Source organism: Aulonocara stuartgranti, assembly GCF_965226115.1.
Source record: "Aulonocara stuartgranti genome assembly, chromosome: 23".
NCBI lineage: Eukaryota > Metazoa > Chordata > Actinopteri > Cichliformes > Cichlidae > Aulonocara > Aulonocara stuartgranti.
The window spans coordinates 11,597,372-11,624,847 of NC_138958.1; the positions used below are offsets into that span (position 1 = coordinate 11,597,372).

The following is a 27,476-nucleotide window of genomic DNA, read 5'->3' on the forward strand; positions in this document are numbered from 1 at the left end:
CCTACTAAACCAGTTTTGTCTGAGTGACTTTGATCCACGCACATTAAATACACTTCAGGCAAAAACCAGAATGAAGCTTTGTGCACGCCCTACGTGAACCACATGCACCATTACTATAGCAGGCAGAGTTTGTGGCTCTGAAAGTCGAGGGGATTACAAAGCGTTGTGTCTGCACTGTTGAGCAGGTTAGCAAATTAACAGGGAATTATTGCGGCCTGCATTCCTTGGCCAATGTGGCCCCGTAATCCTGGAGACAGGCAGGCAGGGCGCATGGAGTAATGAACCAAGTGGTGCACATCAGACCGGAGGCAGACGGAAACTACACGGAAAAGCTCAGAAAGAAATGCTTTGCCGTAACGGGCCACAGTATTAGTTTCAGTCCTGTGTTTAATATTCAGTTAATCAGAAACTTGTTACTGTGATTGCTTCCAGTGTTCAGTTTGTGAATTCTCCACCAGCACGATTGATAGTCTAGCAGTGCTGTAGCGAGTCATCAACCGCAGGTAACTGTTATCTTTACACCTATGCACTAATTACATGAAAAAAACAAAACAGTTTTACTTCTGAAATGGGAGACAGCGTTAACCAAAATTCACCTCGAGTTATTGAACACCAATGGAGTGTTTAGGTCACGGTCTGAGCTAAACATGCACTACAGTTTTAAAAAAAAAAACTGACATAAGGAACAGCACCAGCAGAACTGCTCATAACTAATTAAACAGAGCCAGCATCTTTACCACATTACTACACATGGCACGGGTAACTTGTGCGTTAGTGAAGGCACCATTAATGCTGATTGATGTACAGGTTCACCGCACAGCCTGCATCTATTTTCAGGAAAAGCTTTGCGTGTTTCAGCGAGACGGTGCCAAATCACATCCTTCGAGTTTTCCAGGAGCTTTACTCTGTAGTCCAGACCCATCACATATTGAAAACATCTGGTACATCAGGAAACCAAAAGTAACGAAGGATGTCTCAAACAGATGAGCGATTTAAGTATGGGAAACATTTGCTTTCAAACCTTCAGAAATCAGTCTGCTCACTATGCACTCTCTCAACCGGTTGCTGGAATCACATAGTAAGCAGCGTATTTTTAGAAAAATACCTAATTAAACAAAATGCAAATTTTTTCATTTAAAGATGAGCTTTAAAATAACTTATCATATAGTAAACGTATATTTTAAGTTTGCACACAGTGGTAGAAGTAGGGAAGCAAGGTCAGATTGTTTTCCATTAGATTCTGAACGATCGAGGGAAAGTCCCTAAATTTGTCTTGTCTGGATTACTCTCCTTGTTTCTTTCTTTGTCTTTTCCCTTCAAAACACACACACACACGCTGAGAAAGCGATCCAGCACTGTATCCTGCTGTCCAGCTGTACAAAAACACCTCGGCCCTGCTCCGTATGCTCAGTTGAGGCTCGTCCAACTTTTCCAGGCAGTAAAAAGCAGCGAGGCAGTTGGTTGGTCAGTGGGATAATTACTGAATCATTTTTTCCCCCTATATCTTGACCTCAGTCAGGATTTTTGTCCTCCATCTTAACCTAATTTTCATCAATTAAAGCAAATGACTACTTTAAATACTTTGTGCTAGTCGGTGGTTCACCCATGCGTTTCTAATGAATGGGTTCATGAAATCTTTTCAGTGATTTAACAGACTGCAGTGAAAGTTTTGGGACAGCTGGTGTGGTCAGAGTTGCATTAAACAATGCTCTGGATGTAGTCCTCAGTAGTTTATTACAGATAGCCTTGCGTTTAATCTCTCCTGATAAAATACTAAAGATCAGCTCCAGACATCCCAGTTAAGCATGTTACTGTGTCTTCCTGTATGACACCACCCTCAGTCTAAAGGGGACCTGGAAGACTTGAGCCTTGAAGGCCGTGCTTGGTCTGTGTGCTCGCTATCGCCACTGTTTGTGTGGGCCAGTAAAGCTTCCCTAAGGGTAACAGTGTTTAGTTTGTGCTTTGTCTCCCACCGCACATGCTGAGCTAAGGGTATTTTATTGCACGTTACCATGACAACTGCTTGGCCTGCTGGATATGGAGGCTTGTACAGCAATTCCAGGAAATGGGGTTACTTCCTCACTCAGCGCGAACAACTTCCTGCCCTCGGCTGTATGGGTATTTGCCCGTACTCTGGGACACTCGTTCGTGTGGTGTCTTTGTCTGCAGTTTCATAATTACTTCCCCATATCAATCCACAGCTATTAGCTCAAACTCCGTCTCGTCTCGTCTCCCTCCCTCTGTCTCACTACCTATTCGTCTTCTTTTTCTTCCTTCTTCTCGTACGAGCTCTTTAGGGACCTTTTATGGTGACTTATAAAGTGAGCACCACTAGCCAGACTCCACTTGGACTGTGGTTTCAGGCTTTTCTTTACATAGATTTTTATTACATTTAAGTCTCAACATTTTTAGCTTTTAGGGCTTTCACATGAAAATATAGGAAGCTTAAAAGAACACATCGGTTTGAGAATTTCCACAAGTGCATTCTGAACTCGACAGCCTGCTGGACATAACCACTGAGAAATGTCTTGTTTAACATGTTTTAGACGTGTGGTATAAGCTGTGCAGAGCATAAAGGTTGATTGTGATTGCTCAGTGTCCTGCTTGTACAGTCTGTCTTACTTTTCTGTCTTTTCCTTATCAGCAGCAGTGTGTCTACAAAGCTCCTCTGTTAGGTTGCCACATAGTGTGTGGTGTGATATGGGGAGAGTGTATCAACCGCACATCACACCAGTGCGAGTGTCACTTTCACCCCTGAACTACATGCTGTCACAGTAATAGACGGGCATTTTGATTTCGACTGCGACTGTCTGCTGTGGGAGTTGCTCAGCTCACTTAAAAAAAAATATCCAAAAGCAGTTGTTTTGGAGAATGTCCTGATGGCATTAATATCTGTATATTAATATATTATTATCTTACATTTCTACTTTTCTAATATATTTGAGACATTGTTCTGTGTTTCAAGCATTTTCACTATTTCCAAATCCAGAAGTGAGATTTCTCTCTTGGAGGCTGTGTTACACATTGTGTGACCACAGCTCGTAGTGGCATTCTCATGTTCAAAAAGTTTGTGACACTTCCACCAGAGTCAAGCCAGAGTCACCAATGCTGGTGATTGCTGCCACTGTAATAAGCGCCGATTGTATCACTGCTCCCTTGGCCACTGTTGTGTTTATGTCTGACTCTTCACCATCGTGACTGGTGTCACCGTGACAGAATGCTGCCAGTGCCTGAAAAAGGCTTCTAACAGACTAATTAGTGTCATCTGAAGGTGACAATAATACTAAAAGACGACTGTGTCAGCAATGATGAGCTTGCCTTTTCTCAGCACCCTAAGTACATTGAAAACTCTAAAAGTGCAGTTTTAAAGGCAAGAGTTTTCTTATTTTAGAACATAGCAGCACACAGATTTACTGGTACAGGGCCAACTTTAAAAAAACCTGACAGCTGACAGAGTTATATTACATCATGACATCAGGTAATTGTGAAATGGGGTTTTTTACATCCTGTTTACCACTATAATCACAGCTGGTTCAATTATGGATGAGCTCCTTTCATGGTTGATAAAAGCCTCTAAAATCCACAAACCTGGCTTTTATCTACCCCGTGAAAGGGCACAAGTAGCTGTTTTTCCCAGGTTAAGTGAATTTGTAGTAGTCCGTGTGTATTTATTAGCCTCTTTTTTGACTGTTACTGATGAAAACCGGATGCCTGGATCAACATGCAAATTTTTTTGCTGCAGCACTGCATGTGCTCAACTAGAGTGTGCACAAAATACCAAGAGATGATAATTGATTTGCAAAAGGCAACAGGTAAATTATGTTATCGTGTTTTTTGAACCAGTGGAAGAATTACTTAGATTTAGCAAAGCTAAACCAGACCAGAATCCAGGTCTGTTCAAAGAATTCAATTGAATAAGTTTCAGTTCACAGTAACAACATCCAGAGTGCACGTTACCCTTTTTTGAGACAGCTGGCACTGCTGTTGAGAAATCAGCTTTGTTCTTTAAGCTGAAATGTTTGAAATGGCTAACACCAAAAACTAAATGTTCTCTATGCAACTTATTTCTGTGCAGCCTCCTACAGTTTTGAGTGTGCAATGATGTTAACATGCTAAAAGCATGAGGACAGTCTGAAGAATAATCTTCGCAAAGGCACCTGTACAGAGTCAGCTTCCATCACCAGGGATCACTCACAGCTCTGTTTCAGTCTTATCACACTGCACAGTCTATAAATCTGCTTTTGTACTCACTCATGCTTTGCCGTCTTCTTTAAACACTCACTCACACACACACACACACACACACACACACACACACACACACACACACACACACACACACACACACACACACACACAAAATCACACAGTTTGAAGATAAGGTAGCAGCAAGTGAGAAAATGAACAAGGGCTTTTGTTCCAAGGATCCAAATAATCACGAGCATTCAGTCAGGTAACTTGTGTGTTCCTTCACAGCTCACCACATCTGGTGGTAGTTTCACTGTTGACTTTGTCGATCGAGTCTTATCAAGGCTCTCATTCCTGGGAAATGTTCCTGTCCATGGATCATTGATAGTAAAGTGTGAGAACGACTAGGTGGAAGGGATACAATGTTACCAGTCTGGATTACAATACACTCATCAGTCATATGAATGTGTGTGAACCAATTGTTTTTATTTTGGAAAAACAGATTGCTAAACTGTTTTCCAACCTTCCCGTCCGGGAATTGGTAACCTGTGTAGTGGGTAATTCAGCTGTGTGTGTGTGTGTGTGTGTGTGCGCGCTTTTTAAAATGGCGTAATAAGAGGCAGGCTGTCCCAAATCTGGTAAGATCATTGCATCTGGCATTACGACAGCTTGTATGGGAAGCTCGTCAAACCAGTCGGGGGATGAGAGCACAGTTTTCCGGTCTTTGCTCTCATACTTCCATTCTTTCATTCCATCTGCCTTCATACACCCGTCTTCTCAGCTCATCATCCTCTATTCACTCAACTAAAGAACTAACCAGCAAAACACAGTAAAGCTATCTGCTAGAGGACTAGTATCCGGTGTTAGCAAAGTGGAAATCTTTGTAATCATTTCTATAAAAGCAGATAAAACATGACTTAACATGTCTTAACCACATAAGTGTGGATTATTTTCATTGTGTTAATATGTATGCATGATTTTTAACCAGGGCAAGCGCAGACGCTGTGTGTCAACAGAAGTGGTCCCAAAATAGCACGATATAGTCTGTGGTCTGTCATACAGCAACAGCAGTCTGATATCAACTCATACTGAAGTGCAGTGGATGCCTGTGCAAGTGTGCATATCGTGGGTAGCATGTGTGTGTGCATGCCTGCTGGGATTATAAATTTCACTGTGGTTTATGTACGATATCCCCGTGTCTAATGTGCTATGTCCATCAGCCTCACTCTGAAGCATAAGTCTCCTGGACCAGACAGTGAATGCACAACACTTTTCAAATAAGCTGTGTGCAAATTTATCAATAAAATAATCATAGTAAACAGGATTAGCTGTCATTATTGCCCTCGTGGCTTTTTAACTTGAGTGACACTGTGATTAATCTAGACTCAGGAAATAACACCACTGCTGAGCGCACTTCCTGTAATGCAATGACTGTTTTGTGAAGACATTGTTGGCGTTTCTTCTAAATCAGCTGACCTACCCTCAGTTTTGTAAAAAGAGCTCTGTTCTGCAGAGTGGGGATGCATCGTATAACCACCAAACATGTGAGACTATAAATGAAGCAAAGTGCTAAGAAACATTTATACAAGTGCTTCTAATAATTTATGACAGTTCTGCTTAATTAATTACAGATGCTAAACAATGACCTCCTTGATTTAGCTAGCATATCACATTTGCAAATAAAGGCAGAGAACACCACACTTCTGTCTGGCATGATGGGCTGCCGTGGTGTGCATGAAGACCTCCTCAGCCATGTGTCTTTGGCGGCTCGAAGGCTGCACAATGGCTGATGTGTCTGGTTATGAGTGTCTCACTAGTGTGAAGAGAGATGGTCTTTGTTGTCTTCATCAACGCTCATTTTTGTGTGCCTGTGACCACTGCCTGATTTCAGACTGCCTCCGCATAGCTGGAGAGATGAGTTGCAAGCCCCCCGCCTTATGTCTCTGTAGCAGGGCAGGAAGGAAAAAAATTGCAGTTCTGCTTGGAGGGTTTCCCTCACAGGGGAGAGTGTGCATCTGTGGTGGTGTTACCATTTAATGGGGAGAAACCTGAACGAGTTTTAAATACTCACTTTTGAATTTCAAAGAGTGCGAGCGAAGCTGGGGCTCCCCACCTTTGAGGAACATTTGAGTCATTTAACAATGCTACTTCTTTGATGTGTACGAAAATATTTTTCGCTGTCACGTCATTTATTTATTTCTGTATTTAGACACAGTCATAAACAGGAAGTCATGGATGAAATTATGTACAGCAATCCAATCATTGTACCAACACATTTGACAGAGTTATAGCAGTACAGCTAATTGTTAACTTGTTTTTTCTCAAAGTTGTGATAGTTATGGTATTAATGGAAAACTCTTGACACTTTTAGAGTACATCTGGGTCAGCTCCTTAAAAATACCCCCATAGAAGGGGAGTGGACATTCGTCGACGGAGTGGGTTTGCCTCAACCATTAGACGTGGGTGGTTATGGTAAGAGGTGGCGCTGGGACGACCTCAGTGAGTCCTGCCAACGCCCAGTCATGTTTTTGAGTGATTCCTTCCTCAAAAAAAGAGAGAGACATTAAGTCATTAAAAAAATAAACAAACCAAAAAAAAAACAAAAAAACCCCAAAACGCTGCCATGGTGGTAGGTCATTTATTTAGAACGGTAACATTATATTGTGTTGTCAAGATAAAAACTGAAATGTTAGGATGCTTACTGAGTAGTATGCTAATGTTACAGTTACATTATGTTTGTATAAAGGTTTAATGTTAGGCCAAGGTACAAAAGTGATTTCACAGCAGCAGCCGTGCCAGCCTTCTCAAACAAAATGATAACATAAGCAGGATAACACTTTAATGTTTTCACTGTGAAATTACTCAATTTGAATTCTTTGAATGGAACCTCTATGTTGATCCTTGCTTCATTTAATTGGAAGAATTGCCTCCCATGGTCCAAAAAAACCACAGTCACATTGTTTTGCAAACCGGTTATTCCTCGGTCTCCCCCATCCCCTCACATACAAAGTATTTCTGACTCTCTCATCAATGACTCAGAGGAGAGTTATGAGTGCATATGCTGCCTGGAGCGGCGGTCCCCAACCTGTTTTTGTGCCCCGGGTTAATGTCAGGCAATATTTTCACGGACCGGCCTTTAAGGTGTCGCAGATAAATACAACAAAATAAAATGATACGACCAAGACAAAAACTGTGGTATTTTGTAAATATAATAATAATTGCGAATTCACTGTGAAATTGTGTACCCTTATTCACCACGTCCTCCTGAAATGCGCCAACAACATTGAGAGTAACATCCTCCTTTCTGCCCCTTAATGCTCTCTGGATGCTATGGTAACGTGTGAATATTTCTTTCAAAAAAGACACACAACTACAACACAGGAAAAGACTGAGGGGAAACAGAGTTAACGATAAAAAATGTGAAAACCATAAATTTCGCACCCGGGCCTCAACTCTCGCGGCCCGGAACAAAACGACTCACGGACCGGTACCGATCCATGGCCCAGGGGTTGGGGACCACTGACCTAGAGTACCAGTACCATATCTGGGGATATGACTGGGGTTTGGGGGAAACTCAGGATTAGACATGTTTCTCCTTTACCTGGCAAGATTTTAGAACATTTATTTTCAGCCTATACAAAAGTTCGCATTTCACTGAGAAAACTGTTTGATGCTCTTTACTCTTATAATATGAAGATGTTGCACATGCATGATAGATGACAACACAGATTGGTTTATAAGTGGATGGTCTGGCTTAGCATTGGCATTTATTTAGAAAGTGTTGTGGATATGAAGTGCCTTTCTGGTCTTAAAACTCTGCTCTTGTCTCTTGCAGCCCTGCAGTGTGTGGATGATAAGGCACCTTGTGTAAACAACGCTACATGCCTGAAATTCAGCAATGGCACTGAGTACTGCAGGTAAGATCTACTGGCCGGGCCTGCAACCAAACATAGCTACACCTTTAGTTTAAGTCATGCTGCACACACTTTAACAACATTCAACAAAAAGCGTGAGCACAGCAGTAGACATGCCTCATAAGGGGGGACTGTTGGATGTGAAAGCAAAGGCAGGAAAAAAGTGGGTTTTAGATCAACCCCAGCCTATTCATGGGACCATGAGGTTTTGCTCAGACACGACTGGGGGAATAAAAGACCGCTCTGTCTGACAAAGTACTGGGAACAATACCAACACACACATTTCCACCTCCAAGATTTTATTTCTGGGACATTTCAGGGGTTTTGTTACTCTCTCTTGTGTTTCTGTAGAATTGATCGCTCCAGGCTCTGCCAACACATTTTACTGCGCACCTTTTTGTTTTTTTGTTTTTTTTGATTTGAGTGGGATGTCAAGGTTGGTAACATTTTTATTACAGGAGAATAACGAGGACAAAAAAATTAAACTGAAGCTTGAAACGACCTGTGAATGAGTCTCCTCGTAGCCGTGGTGTAATCAGACCAGAGAAAGGCCCACAACGTAAAGGAGTCCAGTGGGCCGCTTGAGCTAAGCCTTCCACTTTCTGACAGCATAGGGTAGTTTGTAATTAAGACTGTGTAGTCTTTTTAATTGCATTGCCACTCCCAAGCCAAATTCCAAACACACATGCACCATCGCTGGTTCTTGAAGCTGATCATATTTCATTAAATGTGATGAGAATCCTGCTGTGCGTCTGTTCCCAGAGTTTGTGGAATTTAAACACTGCTACTTGTGCAAGAAGAGATGACAACAAAAGCAACATTCCTTAATGTGTTTGACCTTTTTTTCCTGTCTGCTTCACGGACAGATACAAATTATTGCACAGGTGCCAATCTCTGTGTACACTAGTTTGTTAGTGCTTTGTGTTAATGAGAAAAGAGACGCATGCAGAGGGGATGTGAGGAGATATTGCTACATCGAAATATTATCTAACATCTAAAGACAGGCTGTTTTTAGTTTATTTCTCAGATGGAGGAAGAACATCTAGATAGTGGTGATCAGTGGATTTTTACAAACTAGGCTTAGAAAACAAAACCAACCAACTTCAGAACTGTCGTTAATATGCACAGAGGGTAATACGGCTTCATTTAATTTGTCCTTTCTGCTGCCTTTCATTGGCATGTGTATCTTAAATCATTTGCAGCCTTTTAAGGCTTGACCACATCCTTTTAGGTTTTATTTTTATGATACTGTTTATTACTTTACTGCTATTTAACTGTGGTTGCAGGTTATAATATTAGCATTTTTACGTTTCTTCTACAACTTCTACAACTTTATTCACCATTCCTCCTCAGCTAAGTTTCTCCTTTCCTGACCACAGAGTTGGTATTCTTTCCTCTGATTTGAGTGATCCTGACAATAAGATTAAACTGTAGAGAGGAACATTGCCCTGTAGAGACAAAGAGAGAAGTCTCTCAGTTTAGAAAGTCAGCTGACAGAGAACAGGCCTACTGATTAGGTAGTCAGACAGTTTTTCTGCTGTCTGAAGCCAAACATTAACAACACGCACACTTATGTGCACATAAAGGCACACACTTTCCTCTGTCCAGGCTTTCTGGTCGCAATTGTGTTGTATTGTCAGTCAAAAGGCTCATTGTGCAAAAAATCTAATTATGTCCCTATTAGTCTCCTCAGTGTATTAAAGGCAGCTGGTTGTAAGTAAACAGTCACTCTGGCTATTTAGCTTGGACCTGCTTAATTATGTCACATGGATCATGACCGAGGTCAACAGATAATTAATGTGACAGACTCATGCTGGGTGCTGCTGAAGGACTTGAAATATTTGTTTTGGTTTCTTCACTGCATGAAAACATTTTTGGAATATGCATTTCCTGTAGTTTCACAAGCAGCATGGACGAGTAATGGATGGATGTGTGAGTGTGTGGCTCATGAAAAACCCGATCATTTCCTTTCAGCTGTTCTTTTAAGTTCATGCTCTGTGTTAGCTGTGATATTGTAAAATTTCTTATCTGGTTAGTTTCTACAGAAGAGACATAAAGGGTAGCTGTGAACCTGTCTTTAATTGTCATAACTTTATTACTGCTGCGGTAGTACATATAGAGACATTACAAGAGAGAAACACTCAAACAATCCTGAATAGAAATCTGTGTGCGAGTTCCTTAAAGGCAAAGAGGACATTTGGCCTGCACTTGCTCCCAAAGAGCCAATTATAAGCAGAATCCTGATACAAATGACTCAGTCCTGTCTTTGCATGAATACAGTAGAGGTTCAAAAGAGTTTCAATATTGTAGGAGCAGCCATATCTGTTCATTGTTGTAGTAAAGATGTAGGTAATTAAGTGTTATAGTTTTATTTCCCTCACTGTATCCATATTGCAAACCAACTCTACATTTCCTACATCATGATTATAACGTTGTGCACACATTATGTGCAAGTCCTTAGTGGTTTTCATCATGTTATTTATTTATTTATTTCCCATACACTATGGCTTAAAAATACTTCTCTGAATACATGTCAAGAGGTTGTTACGGGAGACTGGCTTCTAGACGTACTTTGGTATAACACGAAACTTTGAAAAACCCTTCTGGTTAAACTGGGCAAACGAAGCTCTCAACTGTTTCTGAAAGGGTCTCATGATTAATCGTTTTTTACTGCAGAAGGAGAGAAACTATAAACTTCATTCCGTGTTGGGAAGGTTACTTTTAAAATGTATTCCACTACAGATGACAGAATACATTCCCCAAAATGTAACGTATTCCGTTACGTTACTCAGTGAGAGTAATGTATTCTGAATACTTTGGATTACTGAATATATTAATATGCTTTTTACAACTACATGAATGTACTATTGCTCTCTGTGATTTATTACTATTATTGAAGGTTACTCACCATACCAATACCAACTAAATACGTAATGCCGGTATTCCATTACTCCCCAACACTAACTTCATTCACCTTATTTGAAAGAGTGAATGTGCATGGAGTGAAACGGTAATACTTGAACCTCCATACTTCCTCTCTGCACGTGCAGTACTTTTTCAGCTTGCTTCATTTCTGCTGAGATCCTGCACATCCTCTTAATCCTGGAAAGTATAGAAATGCTGCAGTCATGGAAATTCCTTCTGTCCAATATTTTTTGCTTTAAAGAAGAAAAAAAAGTGGAGAAAAAATAAAAGAAAGAAAGAAAACTACAGTTTTATTTTTGCTGTACTATAGGAAATACAGTTTAAAATAATGGTAGTTGCTGAACGCAACATCTGAAAAGTCTTAGGATTAAATTTTTCTTTTTTTTACCCCCTCTCTCTTTGGATCATGAGTCTTGAACGTGCACATGGCTGTGAGAGTAAGTCAAAGTGGATGGGAGAGGCCCGTTGGCTGGCATGTAGGGCAGGGTGCAAAAAAGCACAGAAGCTGTCTAACCGGTGACACTACAAGCCATCAGCTTGGGTGTGAAAGCCATGAGTAATTCTCTGTGCAGATTCGTGCATGCCAGTGTGCCCGGATAGGCATTTGTAAATGGATGTTACCTGAAAGTATATTTGGTAACAGAACAGAAACCTTGGTCATGTTTGTGGGCCTCAGTGGAGTTATTACCTGAGAGGTTCAAGCAAGATCAAGACGACACAGATCATCATTATTATGGTATTTTACATCCGCAACATAATCCGTGTCTTCCGCTGGGTCATGCTGCAAACTGATGAACTCTCCCTCCTTTTTAGTCTTTTTTTTTCTCTGTTTTTTGTTCTTCCCCCTTTACATTTCAAACCTTTTCTTAAAGGTGAGGGGAGCGTTAGTGTGTTGTGTAGACCTGCTACCTTTTTGATCTGACAGGTAGAATTAGCCCGCGGGGCAGACGGAGGAAGCGAGAGGGCCTAAACAAAAGAGGATGTCTCTTTTCAGGTAATTTGAGGAGTAGTACCTCGGAGCACAACTTCTTACTAATGATGAGAGGGGGGGAAGGGAAGAGTGAAGAGGGGAGTGTAATTTCCCTCTTGCTATGCCTCCTTCATCAAACTGTCACTCATTTATCCCAAGTCCCTACCACTACCTCAGGGATTTACTAGATGGCATTTGGCCTCTTAATCTTTCCATGGCATCAGTGCTGAATATTTTTTTAGACTATTTTCCAGAATTGTTATTGTTGAGCTCTTCACCCACTGGCTTTATTTAGTAATTCCTGCATCATCTCCCATTTGTGTCTGTGGGCTTGGAGAGCTTTATTAATGTTTGCTACCTCACATGAACTTTTTTTTTGGTTAATAGAGACAAAGAGAAAATGTGGGAAATAAGTAATGTTTTAAAACCACTCAGTCCTTTCTGATTCACCCTTACACTCCTCCAAACCATGCTCCTCGATCAGGCGCACACAGATTTTAACTGCGTTAGGCATATGATCCAAACTAAAATCAACAAACCCTCAAGCTGGAGATTGGAACCCACAGCAGTGATTTCCCACTCTCGCTCTCCCAGGACTTATCTCCTTCCCACAGCCGAGCTAACAGCACTGTAGATGTGGTTGAGACTGGAGCCATAGTGATAAGAGTTTCTTTGTGTGTGTGTGTGCTTGTACACGTACTCTGTCTGTGTGTCTCAGAAAAGTCTAGGGCACCTTAAGCCCCGGGCAAGTTCACATGCTGGCACCCATGGAAAGGTCTGAAGTTTAGATTTAATATTTGATAGTCAAGATGAAGCTCAGTGCAGCCCTTGAGTGTGTGCTTAGAGGCCCAAAAATGTCACAAGACGTGCTTCACGGCTTCAACAAAGCATTGTTTTAACTTATCACAGAGTATGAACCACTGTCATCACATTTTCCTTTATTTCGTCTGGTGTGTGAGCAAGTGGGGGGAGTAGATAATCAGATTATGATGTGGGCTTTAAAAAGCTGATAGTCCCATGATTTGGGACGCCGAAATCAAATCAAGAAAGTGTGCAGTCAGTGTGATCAGTGTAAAATATAAACTGCTGCTGCTTGCAAACCGTAAGGAGGTTCAAACCTCTCACTCAGAAAAAGGAAGACTTACAAAGCAGCGGGGAATGTAGCAACCAGACCATAAACCCACATACAGTAGGGTGACAAGTGGCCCTCTGTCGCGCATTCGTGCAATACCGTGAGGTCAAAACTACCTCAGTTTTGTCATAAGGTTACACGTTGTCCATACGCGCAATGTGTTGAAAAGGATCTAGCCGGCGTGACTTTCCTCACTTGTTATTGCGGAAACAAACAGCAGTCAGCAAAGAAAAGCAGCCGTTATCATCTGGCGAAATTCAATCTGACTTTGCTTTTAGTTCAGCGGTCATCAATCACTGACAGACGTTAGTGAAATCCTCTGACTTTTTTTATTCCCGGCCTGTGTCCCAGTGGGAAGTTTGAAGCAGATTTCTGAAATTAAGAAATCACAAATACTGTGCTTTTGTTAGAGAAGCAATTAAGGGATGACTTCATCTGGAAAATGTCCTGGGTTTTTCCTGTGTACAAAAAGTCCCCCCCAAAAAGAGGTTTGGCTTTACCCCAAAGGAAAATCACCAGGATTGTGATAAAATATTTTTAACCAGTTTGGGTTTTTTTTTATGGGTTTTTTTTTTAGGTGAGGTTTCATTTATTTGAGTAAATGTTTGGTTTTTATTTATTATTAAATAACAATAAAATGAAATAATTTGTGTTAAGTAGGGTTGCACAGACTCATTCCCTCAGCTTTAACCTGAAGTTACTTTTCCCCTTCTCATTTCTAAACGGACTGTGTGCAGCGTAGATCTAAATATGGACCTTTTTCAGGCCGGCAGAGCTATTGGCGGAGAATACACTTTAAACGACCGCAGAATCAGGATAATGACAGAACAACATAGAGAGATCGGTAAATGGAGCACTCTGAGACAGAGGGAGTCCTGTTCTGTGTACCGCGGCTGCTCAGATGAGCCTTTTTGGACATGTTTCTAAACACAGCCTGCGATTTTACCACATGACTCCACCCTGCACCGCACTCCTTTGCTCAGTCCTCGTCGATGTTTTTTGGTCCGTCTGCATGGCCTCCTTCTCCTTCTAGCTCTCTCATTACCTTTGTGTCTTTTACTTCCACCTCGGTGCAGCCTCTTCGTTTAATCCTGCTTCCTCTTTTTAACTTTTACATCTGCCTCACCCCCTCCCCACCCCCGCCTGTGTGGCAAAGACAATTTTGGAGCTATTCATGGTTTCTACTCCCCTCATATTTCAACCTTAATATCTATCTTTAAGCGCATTTTAATTTCCCCTTCAACAACAGGCTCTCTGCTATGTGCAGAGGTTTCTGCTGGAAAGACCTGTCCACACACTGCATTTGCAGAGTGCCAGTGGAAACGAAGTCCTAACAAGACTCATTATCATTCAGTTAGAGGGCAAATGGCCCCTCCAGCATATGTGCTGGAAGCTCACTCAGTATACTACTCATTATGCTCCTGGCTGTGTCTGTAGAAGAGCTGTAGAGGCTTCCAGCACAACTTCACCTACTTCCAAGGTACACAGAGCTCCAGCAGCGCTTGCAGCGTATAGAACAACTCTAATGTTTAACCGATGTGTTTCGGCTTGTAACCTTCGTCAAGGTCGTGAATAAAGTTTAAATAAAAACCGTTTGCTGTGCTCTAATCACCAGCAGAGTTCATCAGTTCAGTTTTTACTGTATTGTGATGCATGTTGATACAGGAAAACTGTGATAATGTTATCAGATACACTGGGAAGCTTGGACTGTAGTTTCAGCATTTGGATTCACCTCCCTTCAAAACTGTGATAAAGTTGCAGCTCTAGTCTGAATGTCTGATCTGTGTGCCACAAACACCCTCTGTAAGCGTCTGCATAGCTAGCTTGTCTTTTTTTTAATCCCTCAGCAATCTTGCAGCGCTGCTTCTTTTGTGAGCTGAGGTATTTTTGCACAGAAGCAGCAGCGAGATCAGTAACATGTTCTGTACTTTACTTGTGACATCCATGCGTGCACACACACGAATAAAGTGCAGTGAATAGGCCACCTATACTCTGCCAAAGCAGGGAGTGATCCAGGGATTGAAATGTGAGCTGGTTTATGTGCTCCATTTTTCTCTCTCACACAGCTTCTCTGCGATGGCCGCGGGGGGGGGGACCATGATGGAGTTATTAAGTGTAGCTGGGACTATAATAGTGTCTGGAAGAAGAGGGGGTGGTGGGGTTGTATACTTGAAGGTGGAGAGGTAGGAGAAGGGGAATTACCACAAAAGAAAATAGAATTAGAGCCTGGGCGATTTCAGGACATAGGGATTAGGAGCGAAGGAGGTGGGGGATATTACGTGAGTTTGTGAGAAACAGTCCAGCCTTCATTGCTCACTGAAGTCCTCACGGCTACGGAGGTCAGCGTGAGGTAGAGGAGGAGGAGGAGGAAGAATACGAAGAAGAGGAGTGGAGGGAGCGAGAGCGAGCACAGGATGGGGGTGCTAATGTGAACCAGCTGTGGAAACCTGACACCTCGAGAGTGGGTTAGAATGAGATCTGGAGGAGTGAGAAAGACAGGGAAAGAAGGGCTGCAGGAAACTCGGAGGAGTAGGGGGAAAGCTGGAGAAAACAGGAGGGACGGAGGCCTCGTGGAACAAAACAAAGAATCCATTAATGAGCTGCTGCTGTGTTGTTCATGAAAGCAGAGCTCGCCGTGTTAGTAAAGGTGTCCTAATCCCTAACTATGTTCTGTTGTGCATATGGAAATTTGTCAAAGGCTCACACTGCGGTCTGTGTTTTTAGGGACAGACCCGTTTGTCAGTGCGTTATTATCTTTTTCTCAGCGAGGCACCACTCCCTGTCAATAATGGGAATCATGCACAGCCTTGTCTGTTTGCCTCAGGCTCAAGTGAAACAGCCAAGGGCTAATAATGAGCACTCTGTGGCAGTGAAACCTGAAGGACAGGGTAACATTTCCTGACGCTATAGCATTTGGTTCTATCAACACTGGTTAGATAGCACCAGTTGAATTTAATAGAACTCACCATGCGTCATCCCTGTTTAGGAATTTTCACAAAAAAGGCAAATCACTTGTGTGGGGGTTAAAAAATTTTCAAACAAATATTGCTTGTGTACTGAACTAAGAGCCATTTGAAACCTCCATGATGCTGAAATGTGTGGTGCATTATGTCATATTTAAGCCTGTACGCAATCTACACACAACCCTGTTTGAGTTTGGAGTGGAAGTTGTACACCAGCCTTTGGCCAGAGCTTTAAACCTGGCAGGGCTGGGAATTACATAGCACTCTATAACTTTGGTATCTCAATATAGAAGCTGTGTGATTCTGGATAAATGAAAGAAAAGCAGAAAAACAGGAAATATTGTTTAATCGCTGGTTGTGTGTGTGGTTCTCTTTGGTAACCTGTGTGGTTCAATCAGTTGGCTTTTTCAACCATCTAAAACCATTTTGATTAGCTCCATGATGACAAGTCATGAAGTAGTCATGATTGGCATGTTAATCTGCATACTTAGTGAAAATATTCATATTTGACACATATGTAGTGATGACATGTCACCAAAGACGGTGGTACAATTTTTATTGGCAAATTCACATCATTTTAAAATAAGCTGTTTCCACCATCAGTGTATAAAACAAACCCGTGGTTAACAAAGTTGTTTAAATAAAGCTCAAACTGGGCTACGATTACATTAAAGGAGAAGTGTTGGATTTCCCTGGACCTCGTATCACCCCCAAGTTTTAACAGTAAAGATGTGTAAAAAGTTCAGAGTGAAACATAAACCTGGCATTAATCTGGACACGCTTTTCTTTGTGTGACAGCCCGCTAACGTGATGTATGTCCGAGGGCAGACGGCCGTGTCATTACTTTGGGAGAGGTGGGCGGAGAGGTTGTCTGGGAGAAGAAAGAGCAGTCCTAATTCCCAGGACGGCCGCCTTGTTGTGATATCGCGAGCAGGCCGCGGGGAGGGACGTCTCTTTGTTTGTGTGTTTTTGTGTGTGTTGTTTGAAGGCATGTGTTTTGGAGCGTGTAGGGGTCGCGGTACAAACACACTGATACTGCAGCAGAGACGGACAGGGTGGCCATGCCTAATTTGTCTACTACTACGCTAATCTATTATCTCATCTGCCCAATTAATAAAACATAAAAAAACAGAGTGTGTGCAAACAAAAGACAAAAGGGGAATTTGTTCATCTCTCTCTTTCGGTAATAACCATATGATACTCACAGCTTTATTCTGACGCTGTTGTTCAGCAAATCCACTGAAAGTTTGTCTCAAATCGAGTGAATGTTTTATGTTTTGGGCTCATGAGTGCACAGGTATTTTTGTAATGAAGGTACAGGGTGATTATTAGCACTATGTGGCTCATTGATGTGTTTTTAATAATTCTGGTGGACAGTTCAGGTGTTTATATTATGTGTAGTTTGGGATTAGTTCAGTTAAAAAAATATATGAGCGTTTTGCTTGATATGTTCAATTTAGTGTATATTTTTAAAATCTGTGTACACAGCGAACTTATTGTGCACTGCATTTGTGAACCGTTTAGTGTTTGAGTGGGAACGTTTTCTCAGATGTTGTTTGTCATCTTTGGATGATTCACATGTTATACCAGCCAGAAGTTTCACAGATGCGATTGATCTGTGAGACTTTATGTGGCATGATTCATGACTCTCCTGTTTTCCCATTCCCATGCTCTCACAACCTAATATCTTCAAGCTGCCTTGGGGTGGAGCAGCCAGCAATAAATAAGTCAGACTGTGATACTAAAGTGCAAGTAATTCCCCTCTACACTGTCATCCGATCTTTATGTTGGTCACAACACAAATCTGTAGTTCTTCCATTTATATATCATCCTTTAAGTTGAAATTGTCGAGGATGTTTAAGTCTTTCTCTTTTTAAAAGAAAAAAACTAGTAACACGTTTCTGCATGTGTGGTGTTGGATACTCGGTGGTGTATCTCTGCTGTCCTTTTTGTGTTACCTGAGCCCCTCTGGGGAGGCAGGATTAGAGGCCTCAGTAAGAGGCAGCGGGTTGCTCTGTTCCCCTCAGTCCCCAGGTGGTGTGTCTGTCACACGCAAGAAGATGACATGAAAAATAGCATACACAGGAAACTGTCTGACTTTTTTTTTCTTCTCAGCAACAGAATAACACTTATGATCAAGTACCGTCACACATGGAGAAGTGCTAAGTGAAAGTGGGTGGGACTGAAAAAAACAGAGGAATAGAAAGTGACGAAGGGAACATTGTCTTTGATAACATGCCTAGCTGACTTATTGCGTAACACTGTAATTTTTTCTCCTCGCTGCTCGGCATGCAGCTGAATCACTTTACTGAAAAAAGGAGAAAACATGAAATCGAAAGAAAGGGGTGGTGAAGAAGAGAGGAAAAAACACACACACACATTTTGCAGACCAAATGTGGTGGTAATTTAAATAAGTCAAGCATTCTTGCCCATACTGTTGCCTGTTTGTCTGTTATGTATCGTTTAGCCCTTTGTCCAGGTTATTGCTAGCACTTTCCACTTGTTGTTTTCAGTTTCTGCCATGCTGCAGTCAACAACTTCCAGATAACTCCACCTCACATCCTTCTGCTTCTGAACTTCTCCTTTGTCATGAATGACCCCACTTTAACCCTTTGACCAAACCCAGCTTCTGCCTTTTTTCTGAGTGGGGTTTATGGGGAAACAGCTCTGGGGCTAGAGCACTTCCTTAAGTTATCTTAGAGTTAGTCTGTCAAGACACAAAAAAAACCCATTCAAAATGGCTTTACATGTCTCCTGGGTTAAAGGCATTAAACATGCACGGTGCATACTAAGTTTTAAAAGTCTGAAGCATCTAAAAAGCTATTTTCTCTTTATGTACAGCCACACATTTTGCTACTAAGGGATGTGGTTTCCCGCATGCTGTTATGTAGATCATTATACAGAAATGGAAAGACAGTGTATTAGACAGTAGTGTTTACTTGTGCTGGTTTATTTGTTTCTTTGATGTGTGTGTGTGTGTGTGTGTGTGTGTGTGTGTGTGTGTGTGTGTGTGTGTGTGTGTGTGTGTGTGTGTGTGTGTGCGTGCGCGCGCATGCATGCTACATGACTCCTATACAGCTGTTACCCTCAGCGCTCTATCAGTACTCTCAGTAGTAGTCGTCTGATGTGGTGGATTACATCCACCTGAGTGAAACTCGCCCTTTTGTTTTGTTTGTTTGCGCTGTCAGGTTCACATGCTTATTTGTCTTCTTGTTAAGCTCATCTGTTTGTTGTATTATCTGTATTGAAGGCCGATAAGCTTTTAGTTTTGAGCGTTTAACCTCTTCCATCACTGATTTGTGTTTTGATGTGTGTCCAGGTGTGCTCCCGGCTTTCTGGGGGAGTACTGCCAGCACAGGGATCCCTGTCAACCCGGCTTCTGCCAGAATGGCGGGAATTGCACTGTGACCATGTCACTTGGTGTGCCTGTACCGGGTAGTGCCACCTGTTCCTGCCCTCTTGGTTTTACTGGACCGCACTGCCAAACTACCCAGAACTCCACGTGTTACCCACACAACCCCTGTGAGAACCAAGGTCACTGTACGCTGCTGTCGCTTGACGAGTACAAGTGTGAGTGCCCAGTAGGATGGGCAGGTAAGCTCCCGTTTGATCGTCTCTGCTCTTTCAAGAGCCTGATGCATTTTTAAACAGCCCGTATGACTGTTATAACCAGTTATAACTTTTGGGTCTCTGAAAGATATTAATAATCTCTAATCACGTCACCACCCTCTGAGAGTCATGAGTTTCATAGCTCCGCTGTGCTGAATAGGAAGTGAGATCCAAAGAGCTAAATGTTAGTTGTTCATCCATGCTGCATTCATGAACATCCAACATCATGCTTCGTTTCAAGAAAAACAACAGATTTATTACACATTTCCACTTCAACGCTTCCTTAATTATATTCATTATATCTTTGCTCACACAAATACAGATGTGTTATTATTTTTTCATTATACATTCCACCTGTCACACTTTGCTGTGAAATATATGATTAGATCTAACTCTCAATTCCTTTTTTCTTTTTACTCCAGAAGTACAAACCAAAATACATGTCAACACAAGTTAGTCCCGACACCCCCAAATCATCTATCAGTGATTTATTTTTATATTCAAGAAATCAAACGATATCAATAAAATTCTGAACCTTAGTTACTAAACATAGAACGTGGAAAGTTTGCACGCTGCTTTTCTTCTGATTTTTAGGCTGCGTTTCTTGATCAGTGACCACTAAATCTCCGCTCTTTGTGCACTTTTGCGTCTTTCAGGAGCACGCTGTGAGTACAAGGACAGCTGTCTCTCTAGTCCATGTGCCAACGATGGAAAGTGCAGCGCTCTCTCCAGCGGCAAATACACGTGTTCCTGTCCTCCTGGTTACAAAGGTCCTAGCTGCCTCAATGACACAGATGAATGTGAAGACACGCCTTCCCTGTGCCAGAACGCAGGCCGGTGTGTCAACACCCACGGCTCCTACAAGTAAGAGCCTAGTTTTTGATACCAAATTCAAAAATGCTCACCGTCAACAGGAAACGCTGATCAAAATGATGTCGCTCTAATTTCTGCTTAAATTTGTGAAAATGATGTTAAGATGTTACCTGCTCTGCCTTTGATACAGGTGTTTATGCACTCCTGGGTATACGGGTCGACATTGTGAAAGCTCGTACTACCCCTGCTCGCCTTCACCGTGCCTGAACGGAGGCACCTGTCAGCTTAACTTGGACATGACCTACTCATGCCACTGCCTTCCCGGTAGGATTTCAGTTTCCGAAATTTAAAAAAAGAAGAAGCATGAAATAAAATCATTAAAAAAAAAATGTGCTACCACAGCTGTTATTTATGTATAAATGAAAGTAGGTTAGTGTTTCTGAATTGTTACACTATGGTGTTTTGGGTGCAAATAGTCTGATGTTGTTGGCTCTGTCATATCTGACACGCAGCACTGTCAGAGTGCTACAGTTAGCGGATACATACAACAAATACACACACGTGATGTTTATATAGCACCAGACGTTGTTAGAGGACGGCATACTAGAGCATTATGCTTCACTGTCTTCCCAAATCAACACTTCATTAAAACCACTAATAATCAAATGTATTTATTTCATGTACGTCAGGTTTCAATGGCACTAACTGTGAGAACAACATCGACGACTGCCCCAATCACCAGTGTGCCAATGGAGGAACCTGTATGGATGGGGTCAATACCTACAACTGTCAGTGTCCTCCAGAGTGGACTGGTAAGGCACTTTCATGTGCAGTTATTTATGTGTGACTAACATTTTCCGTATGTGCCACTCTTATCTGTGGTTGAAGATGACCTGAAGTCTGGAACGTCACCTCTCCATCCATAGCAGATTGTTTGAACTGTTTAAAAACATTTCTTTGACATTTTGGCTATGTTTGATTGTTTTCTACACACTTCTGAGGACTGCTAACTCTCCTAACACCTTTGCGTGGCATCCACAGCACTTGTGTTTACAAAGTGAATATGCAGGCAGCAGCTTTCTAGGGCTTGTCTGAGTTTTGTAGCAACAATGGTGCTTTAATGATTCAAAATTACAACATTTGAGTCCCTCTATGAGGAAAAATTATGTATTTTGGTTCTCTGTCAGAAGCTCAGCATGTTGTAACGTGGCAGGCAAAGGATTAACCTGTTCGTTTTAAATCCCCCCCTCACAGGTCAGCACTGCACAGAGGACGTGGATGAGTGCCGGCTGCAGCCAAACACCTGTCAGAACGGAGGTACCTGCAGCAACCTGCCTGGCGGCTACGTCTGTGTATGCGTCAATGGTTGGAGTGGACCTGACTGCTCTGAAAACATTGATGACTGTGCAACAGCTGCATGCAGCCAAGGCTCCACATGCATAGACCGTGTTGCATCCTTCATCTGCGTGTGTCCTCACGGAAAGACAGGTGGGCGTTCATACGAAACCCTGCACAACGTTAACTCTAGTGTAAATAATGGTGCCATGAGTTCGTACTGAAACTATAGATGTCCTTGACCCTTTCTTTGGTACTTCAGAGAAATGCTGCTTTCTGTGGAACACGTCTAACCTTAACTGATGTTTTTCTAAGCACATGATGCCTCTGTTGTTGTTAAAGAATATTTCACACGGAAATGAAACTGAGCTGTTACTCTGTAAAACAGTCTAATTATACCATAGAATATGTTTTTGCATTTTCACCCTGCTGATTAGTCAGCACGGTTTTGGCGTTAGAGCAAGGTAAGCCTCCCCCAAGTAGCAAATTTGCATTGACTTTGTTTTTCTCTGAAACGGGTATATAACCATGTGCAGGAGACTCTCCAGGGACATTTTGTCTCACCATAGTTTGCATTAAAGTCTTTTATTTTTTTCACTCATTCGATTTGATGTAATGTTCCCCTCAGGTCTGCTCTGCCATCTTGATGATGCCTGCATCAGTAATCCCTGCAGAGAGGGCTCTCAGTGTGACACCAATCCCATTACTGGTATGTTCAACTGTAACTGTCCACCTGGATATATTGGGCCCACCTGCAACAACGACAGAGATGAGTGCAGCATAGGTGAGTCTTCTCAGCAAATAAGCTTTAATCTCTGTCAGCCTCTGTTCTCTGCTGTTATTTATATACCTCTGCTGTTTACCAGCAGGCACCAACCCCTGTGAGCACGGTGGGCAGTGTGTGAACACTGATGGTTCCTTCACCTGTAACTGTGTTCGAGGCTACGCGGGCCCACGCTGTGAACAAGACATAAACGAGTGCGCGTCAAACCCTTGCGAGAATGACGGCACTTGTCTGGATCGTATCGGAGAGTACACCTGCATTTGCATGCCTGGTAAATTTCTTGTAATTTTTTAAAATAATGTTATATTTTAACACAGCAAAATGTGAAAATTGACACACGTGAAAATTCTGTTTTATAGTCAGAAACGGGTCATTTTGCATTTAACCACAAAACTTAAAGTAAATAACAGCAGTGTCATCCACTTAAAGTTTGCTCTGTGTCCTTGACCCATGACCTTCAGTGTTTTTGTTGTTGCGAAATTGTATAGTTGTTTCTGTGTACTTGTGCAGGATATGAGGGGAATCATTGTCAGCTCGAGGTGGATGAGTGTATGAGCTCGCCCTGCCTGAACAGAGGCAAATGTCTCGATCAGGTCAGCGGCTTTATCTGCGAGTGCCCAGCAGGTTGGTACACCTTCAGCTGTGTTAGTGCATTCCCCTGACTCATTTCTGCCGACTGAACCTGTTTTTAAAAACTAAATCTATAATGAATCTTATCAATATATTAATTTTGTTTGTTATGTTTCTAGGCTTCAGTGGGGACATGTGTCAAATAGACATAGACGAGTGTTCCAGCACGCCCTGTTTAAATGGAGCCAAATGCATCGACCGACCTAACGGATACGATTGTGAATGTGCTGAAGGTAAACGGAAATTGCAACATGTTTTTGACCCAGAAAGTAGTCGCTGAAAGTCAGTTGAGAGAGTAAGAAATTCCCCTCTACCCAGGCTTCACCGGTCTGCTGTGTGAGGAGAACATCAATGACTGCGAGCCAGATCCATGCCACTACGGTGTGTGTCAGGATGGTATTGCCACCTACACCTGTAAGTGCAATCCTGGATACACCGGCTCCATCTGTAATATCCAGCTCAACGAGTGCCACAGCAACCCTTGTCAGAACCAAGGACGATGCATTGACCTCGTTAACACCTACAGTTGTCGCTGTCTACCTGGAACCACAGGTCAGTACTGAGTGTGCTGCAAAGATTCTCCAGAATCTCATTTAATGGTGCAATGTGATAGAAATTGTGTCATGTGATATGTGGAACAAACACTGTGACGTTATTCATTGAGAAAAGCTTGAGAGAAAATGAAGTGTGATGAAAAGTCATTCTGAAACACGATAGTGTGGTCACCAAAGTACAAAGGAATGTAATCATTAGAACGGTTAAAATAGTTGTTAGTCTCTTAATGGCAGTTGTAGTTGCAGCAGTAGCCGTTCACACTGAACAGTTTTAGTTCTCATTCCTCATACAGCATTTTTAGAAGTATAAATGAGCTCTAACTGTGCTTCTGAGCATTTCTAAATAATCAATTTCACAAATGCTGTTTAAGTCCAACGTCGTGTAATTGAGTCTTCTGGTGACTTGTTTAAATTGAATGAAAAGATCCCGGTCCCTCACATCTAGAGCCTCTCGTGTAGTTTGAAGTCTACAGTACTCTTCAGTGTAGCAGTCACAAGTCTCGGTCAGGCGGTTAAACCAACGTTGCTTTCTGGATTAGTAAGATCTTCATTGTGTTTTTACCACCCCAAGGCTTGGTACTGAAGTCTTGCATTCAGGCTTCATTCTGTCACTTCCCCTCTTCTCATAGTGTTTATGTTATTTTGTTCTCCTTCGCTCTCTGTTCACATTTAATCATCATTGCTCTAATGCTAATCACTGATGTCACACTTTAAAGCACTCCTGTGGTCTAGTTTTATATTTATATATATATATATATATATATATATATATATATATATATATATATATATATATATATGTATATGTGTGTGTGTGGTCATATTTTCTCACATATTGCTAAATTCCTTTTTTTCTTTGGTCTCTTACCCCCTCTGGTGGTAACTGACATTCTGTCTATCTGCATTTGAATGGAAGGAACAAGGTTTTTGGTACTGACCAGTACAGTATCTGTGAAGAGCAAAATGATTGCATTGTCCAAGTTAGTTTTAAAATTTGTCTGTCCTCTACGTGCAAGCAGTCGGTGACTGTGGTGAAGAAGAGCTTCACGGAAGAGACAGTGTGAGGGGCATATAGAGACCACAAGTAAAAGGACGATAAACAAACTTACCTGATAGCAGTTTAGCTTTTTAAAATCCATATATACTTGTGATCAAAGGCTGCCCCACAGAACATGAAGTCTTCTGGGTGTGCCGGACGTCCCAAAACTGGTCTCAGGCTAAGTCACAACAGCCAGCTGGTTCAAAGATCGTAGATTTTATAACAGCTGCTCATCGACTTTTCCTCTAATGCAACTCCTTACTCGCATTAATCATCAGATTATTTTATTGTGCCACTTTTATATATTCTAGTGAAAGGATAAACTCTTAAACCCGACTGTTGTTACACGACATGAATTTGTCTTTGTGTACTTTCTGCTCAGGTGTGAACTGTGAGATCAATGAGGACGATTGTGCCAGCAACCCCTGCGTTCATGGAAAGTGCCAGGATGGCATCAACAAGTACAAATGTGTTTGCACCCCGGGATATTCAGGTACGTTTTTGCCTCATGAACATGTATAAAAGGCCTCAAAGCTGAGGCAGAATAAAGTGGCCTGAAATCATCACGTGCCCTTTTGATGCTACTAATTACCTTTAACTTGTTCTCTAACAGGATTAAACTGTGAAGACAACATTAATGAGTGCATGTCAAATCCATGTTTGAGCGGGGGAACCTGCCAAGACAAAATCAACGGGTTCCACTGCCTTTGCCCACCCGGCACCCACGGCCCTCTGTGCCTCTCTGGTAAAGACCATTGTGCTCATCAGCCTTGTCAGCACGGTCACTGTGTCGAACAGCAACACGGGTAAGTTATGTCTATACTGGTGTTTTGTGTTTTACATTATTGGGATAAGATACAGTCATTTTTATTATCGTGGGAATTTCATCCAATTAATTTTCTCACTACTGATAATTTGCACTTACTTCAGATAGATATGCAGGCATTGTTTTTTCCAGCTTGTCAGCATTTTTAAATGTAACATCTCTTCACATATATATATGCAGGAGCTAATGCTGTTACTGTGACATCTTTACTTTGTGTGAAGGTACCGCTGTGAGTGTCAGGCTGGCTGGGAAGGACAGCACTGTGAGCTGGAGAAGAATGAGTGTCAGTCAAACCCATGTCTGAATGGTGGCTCCTGTGTGGATCGACACAACGGCTACACCTGTCAGTGCAAACTTGGCTTTGGAGGTAAACGCCACCGCGATCTTTCGTTTTATATAAGAAGTATTTTAAAAATCTCCTCCAGTCCTTTCTGAATTGATGCACAGTGCAGAGGTTCATTTTCGTGCCTGTGTCAAATGCCTGTGCTCAGAGAAATTTCCAGTTTCAGCAGACTCTGTTTCTGTTGAGAAACTTTGCCGATATCAGCGAAACATCAAGTCTGACACGTTATTGTTGACTCCTCTTTGATCAGGTATTAACTGTGAGAAGAACATTGATGAATGTGCATCTGGCCCGTGTCTGAACCAAGGCGTCTGTTTAGATCTAGACAACGGCTACACCTGTCAATGTAGTCTGCCGTTCACAGGTCAGTGATGGCACATTTACTCGCTTGTAATGTCACAATTTTAAGCTGCTGTCTAGATATCACTTTGGAGAATATTTCCATATGCATGTTTTGATTATTACAAATCTCTGTGAAAATAGGTAAACACTGTGAGGTGGAACAAGTTCCGTGTGCCTCCCATCCATGTAAAAGGGGAGGTGTGTGCCATCCAACTCCAGATTACACCTCTTTCACCTGTCGATGTCCTAGCGGTTGGGAAGGTATGTGTTCGTCGGCATGCATTTGTGTGTGTGCTTGATGATGGCTGTCAGCCGTAATATTAGAACTACATTCCAATTGTTTTTGCTTTTTGTGTTTTTGTCCACACTTGCGTAGGTGCGCTTTGCAATGATGATGTAAACGAGTGCAAGAACAACCCTTGCAGAAACAGCGGTTGGTGCATAAACAGCCTGGGGAGCTACATGTGTAACTGTCTGTCTGGCTACAGTGGACACAACTGCCAGATAAACATTGACGACTGCTCACCGAGTGAGTTTAATTTGGTCACTTTATTGTCTTTGGATCCAATATCATCGTAACTTCCACCAGTCTTTTATTTAATTTAATGACGTTTAAAATAAATAACCATCAGCGGTTATTTAATAATAGCTCATAAAAGCCAAAGGTGCTCATACAGTTTGAGCCGTGCTCAGATGTGTGCTTGTTTATTCAGTAACTGGTTTAGTGAGCCTGTTCCTCCTCTCGTCTGTGTTCTGCAGACCCGTGTCTGAATGGAGGCTCTTGTAGGGACGAAGTCGGGAGTTTCGTCTGTGACTGTCGCCCAGGTTTTGAGGGAAAGCGCTGTGACGTTGAGATTAACGAGTGTGCCAGCCATCCCTGCAGAAACGGCGCCTCCTGCGAGGATTACGTCAACAGCTTTGTATGCAAGTGCCGACCCGGCTTTAACGGCATACTGTGTGAAAACAACATCCCCGAGTGTACTGAAAGGTAAGCGCCCTGTCGACACGAGAGATGCTGTCTCCCAATATGTGCGACCTGAGTACGAATACATACATATTTCTGCATCAGTAGATTTTAAAGACTTTCCCCGCCTAAAGCCCTGTTTTCT

The 27,476-nt window shown here is 42.1% G+C and overlaps 1 protein-coding gene across 2 annotated transcripts in view; it reads left to right on the top strand.

Moving 5' to 3' along the window:
- notch2 (notch receptor 2) overlaps positions 1-27,476 on the top strand; it is a 40,543-nt gene that overhangs the window by 3,710 nt on the left and 9,357 nt on the right. The window contains exons 2-19 of one of the 2 annotated variants that reach the window (XM_082524023.1): positions 8,024-8,105; positions 19,412-19,686; positions 20,358-20,565; positions 20,705-20,838; positions 21,204-21,326; positions 21,769-22,002; positions 22,478-22,633; positions 22,716-22,904; positions 23,144-23,257; positions 23,383-23,496; positions 23,582-23,815; positions 25,239-25,349; positions 25,470-25,662; positions 25,904-26,049; positions 26,276-26,389; positions 26,509-26,628; positions 26,744-26,896; positions 27,127-27,355. In XM_082524023.1, coding sequence (XP_082380149.1) covers positions 8,024-8,105; positions 19,412-19,686; positions 20,358-20,565; positions 20,705-20,838; positions 21,204-21,326; positions 21,769-22,002; positions 22,478-22,633; positions 22,716-22,904; positions 23,144-23,257; positions 23,383-23,496; positions 23,582-23,815; positions 25,239-25,349; positions 25,470-25,662; positions 25,904-26,049; positions 26,276-26,389; positions 26,509-26,628; positions 26,744-26,896; positions 27,127-27,355 — 2,929 coding nt within the window. The remainder of the gene's footprint in view (positions 1-8,023; positions 8,106-19,411; positions 19,687-20,357; positions 20,566-20,704; positions 20,839-21,203; positions 21,327-21,768; positions 22,003-22,477; positions 22,634-22,715; positions 22,905-23,143; positions 23,258-23,382; positions 23,497-23,581; positions 23,816-25,238; positions 25,350-25,469; positions 25,663-25,903; positions 26,050-26,275; positions 26,390-26,508; positions 26,629-26,743; positions 26,897-27,126; positions 27,356-27,476) is intronic. The other variant, XM_082524024.1, reaches the window with a different exon arrangement.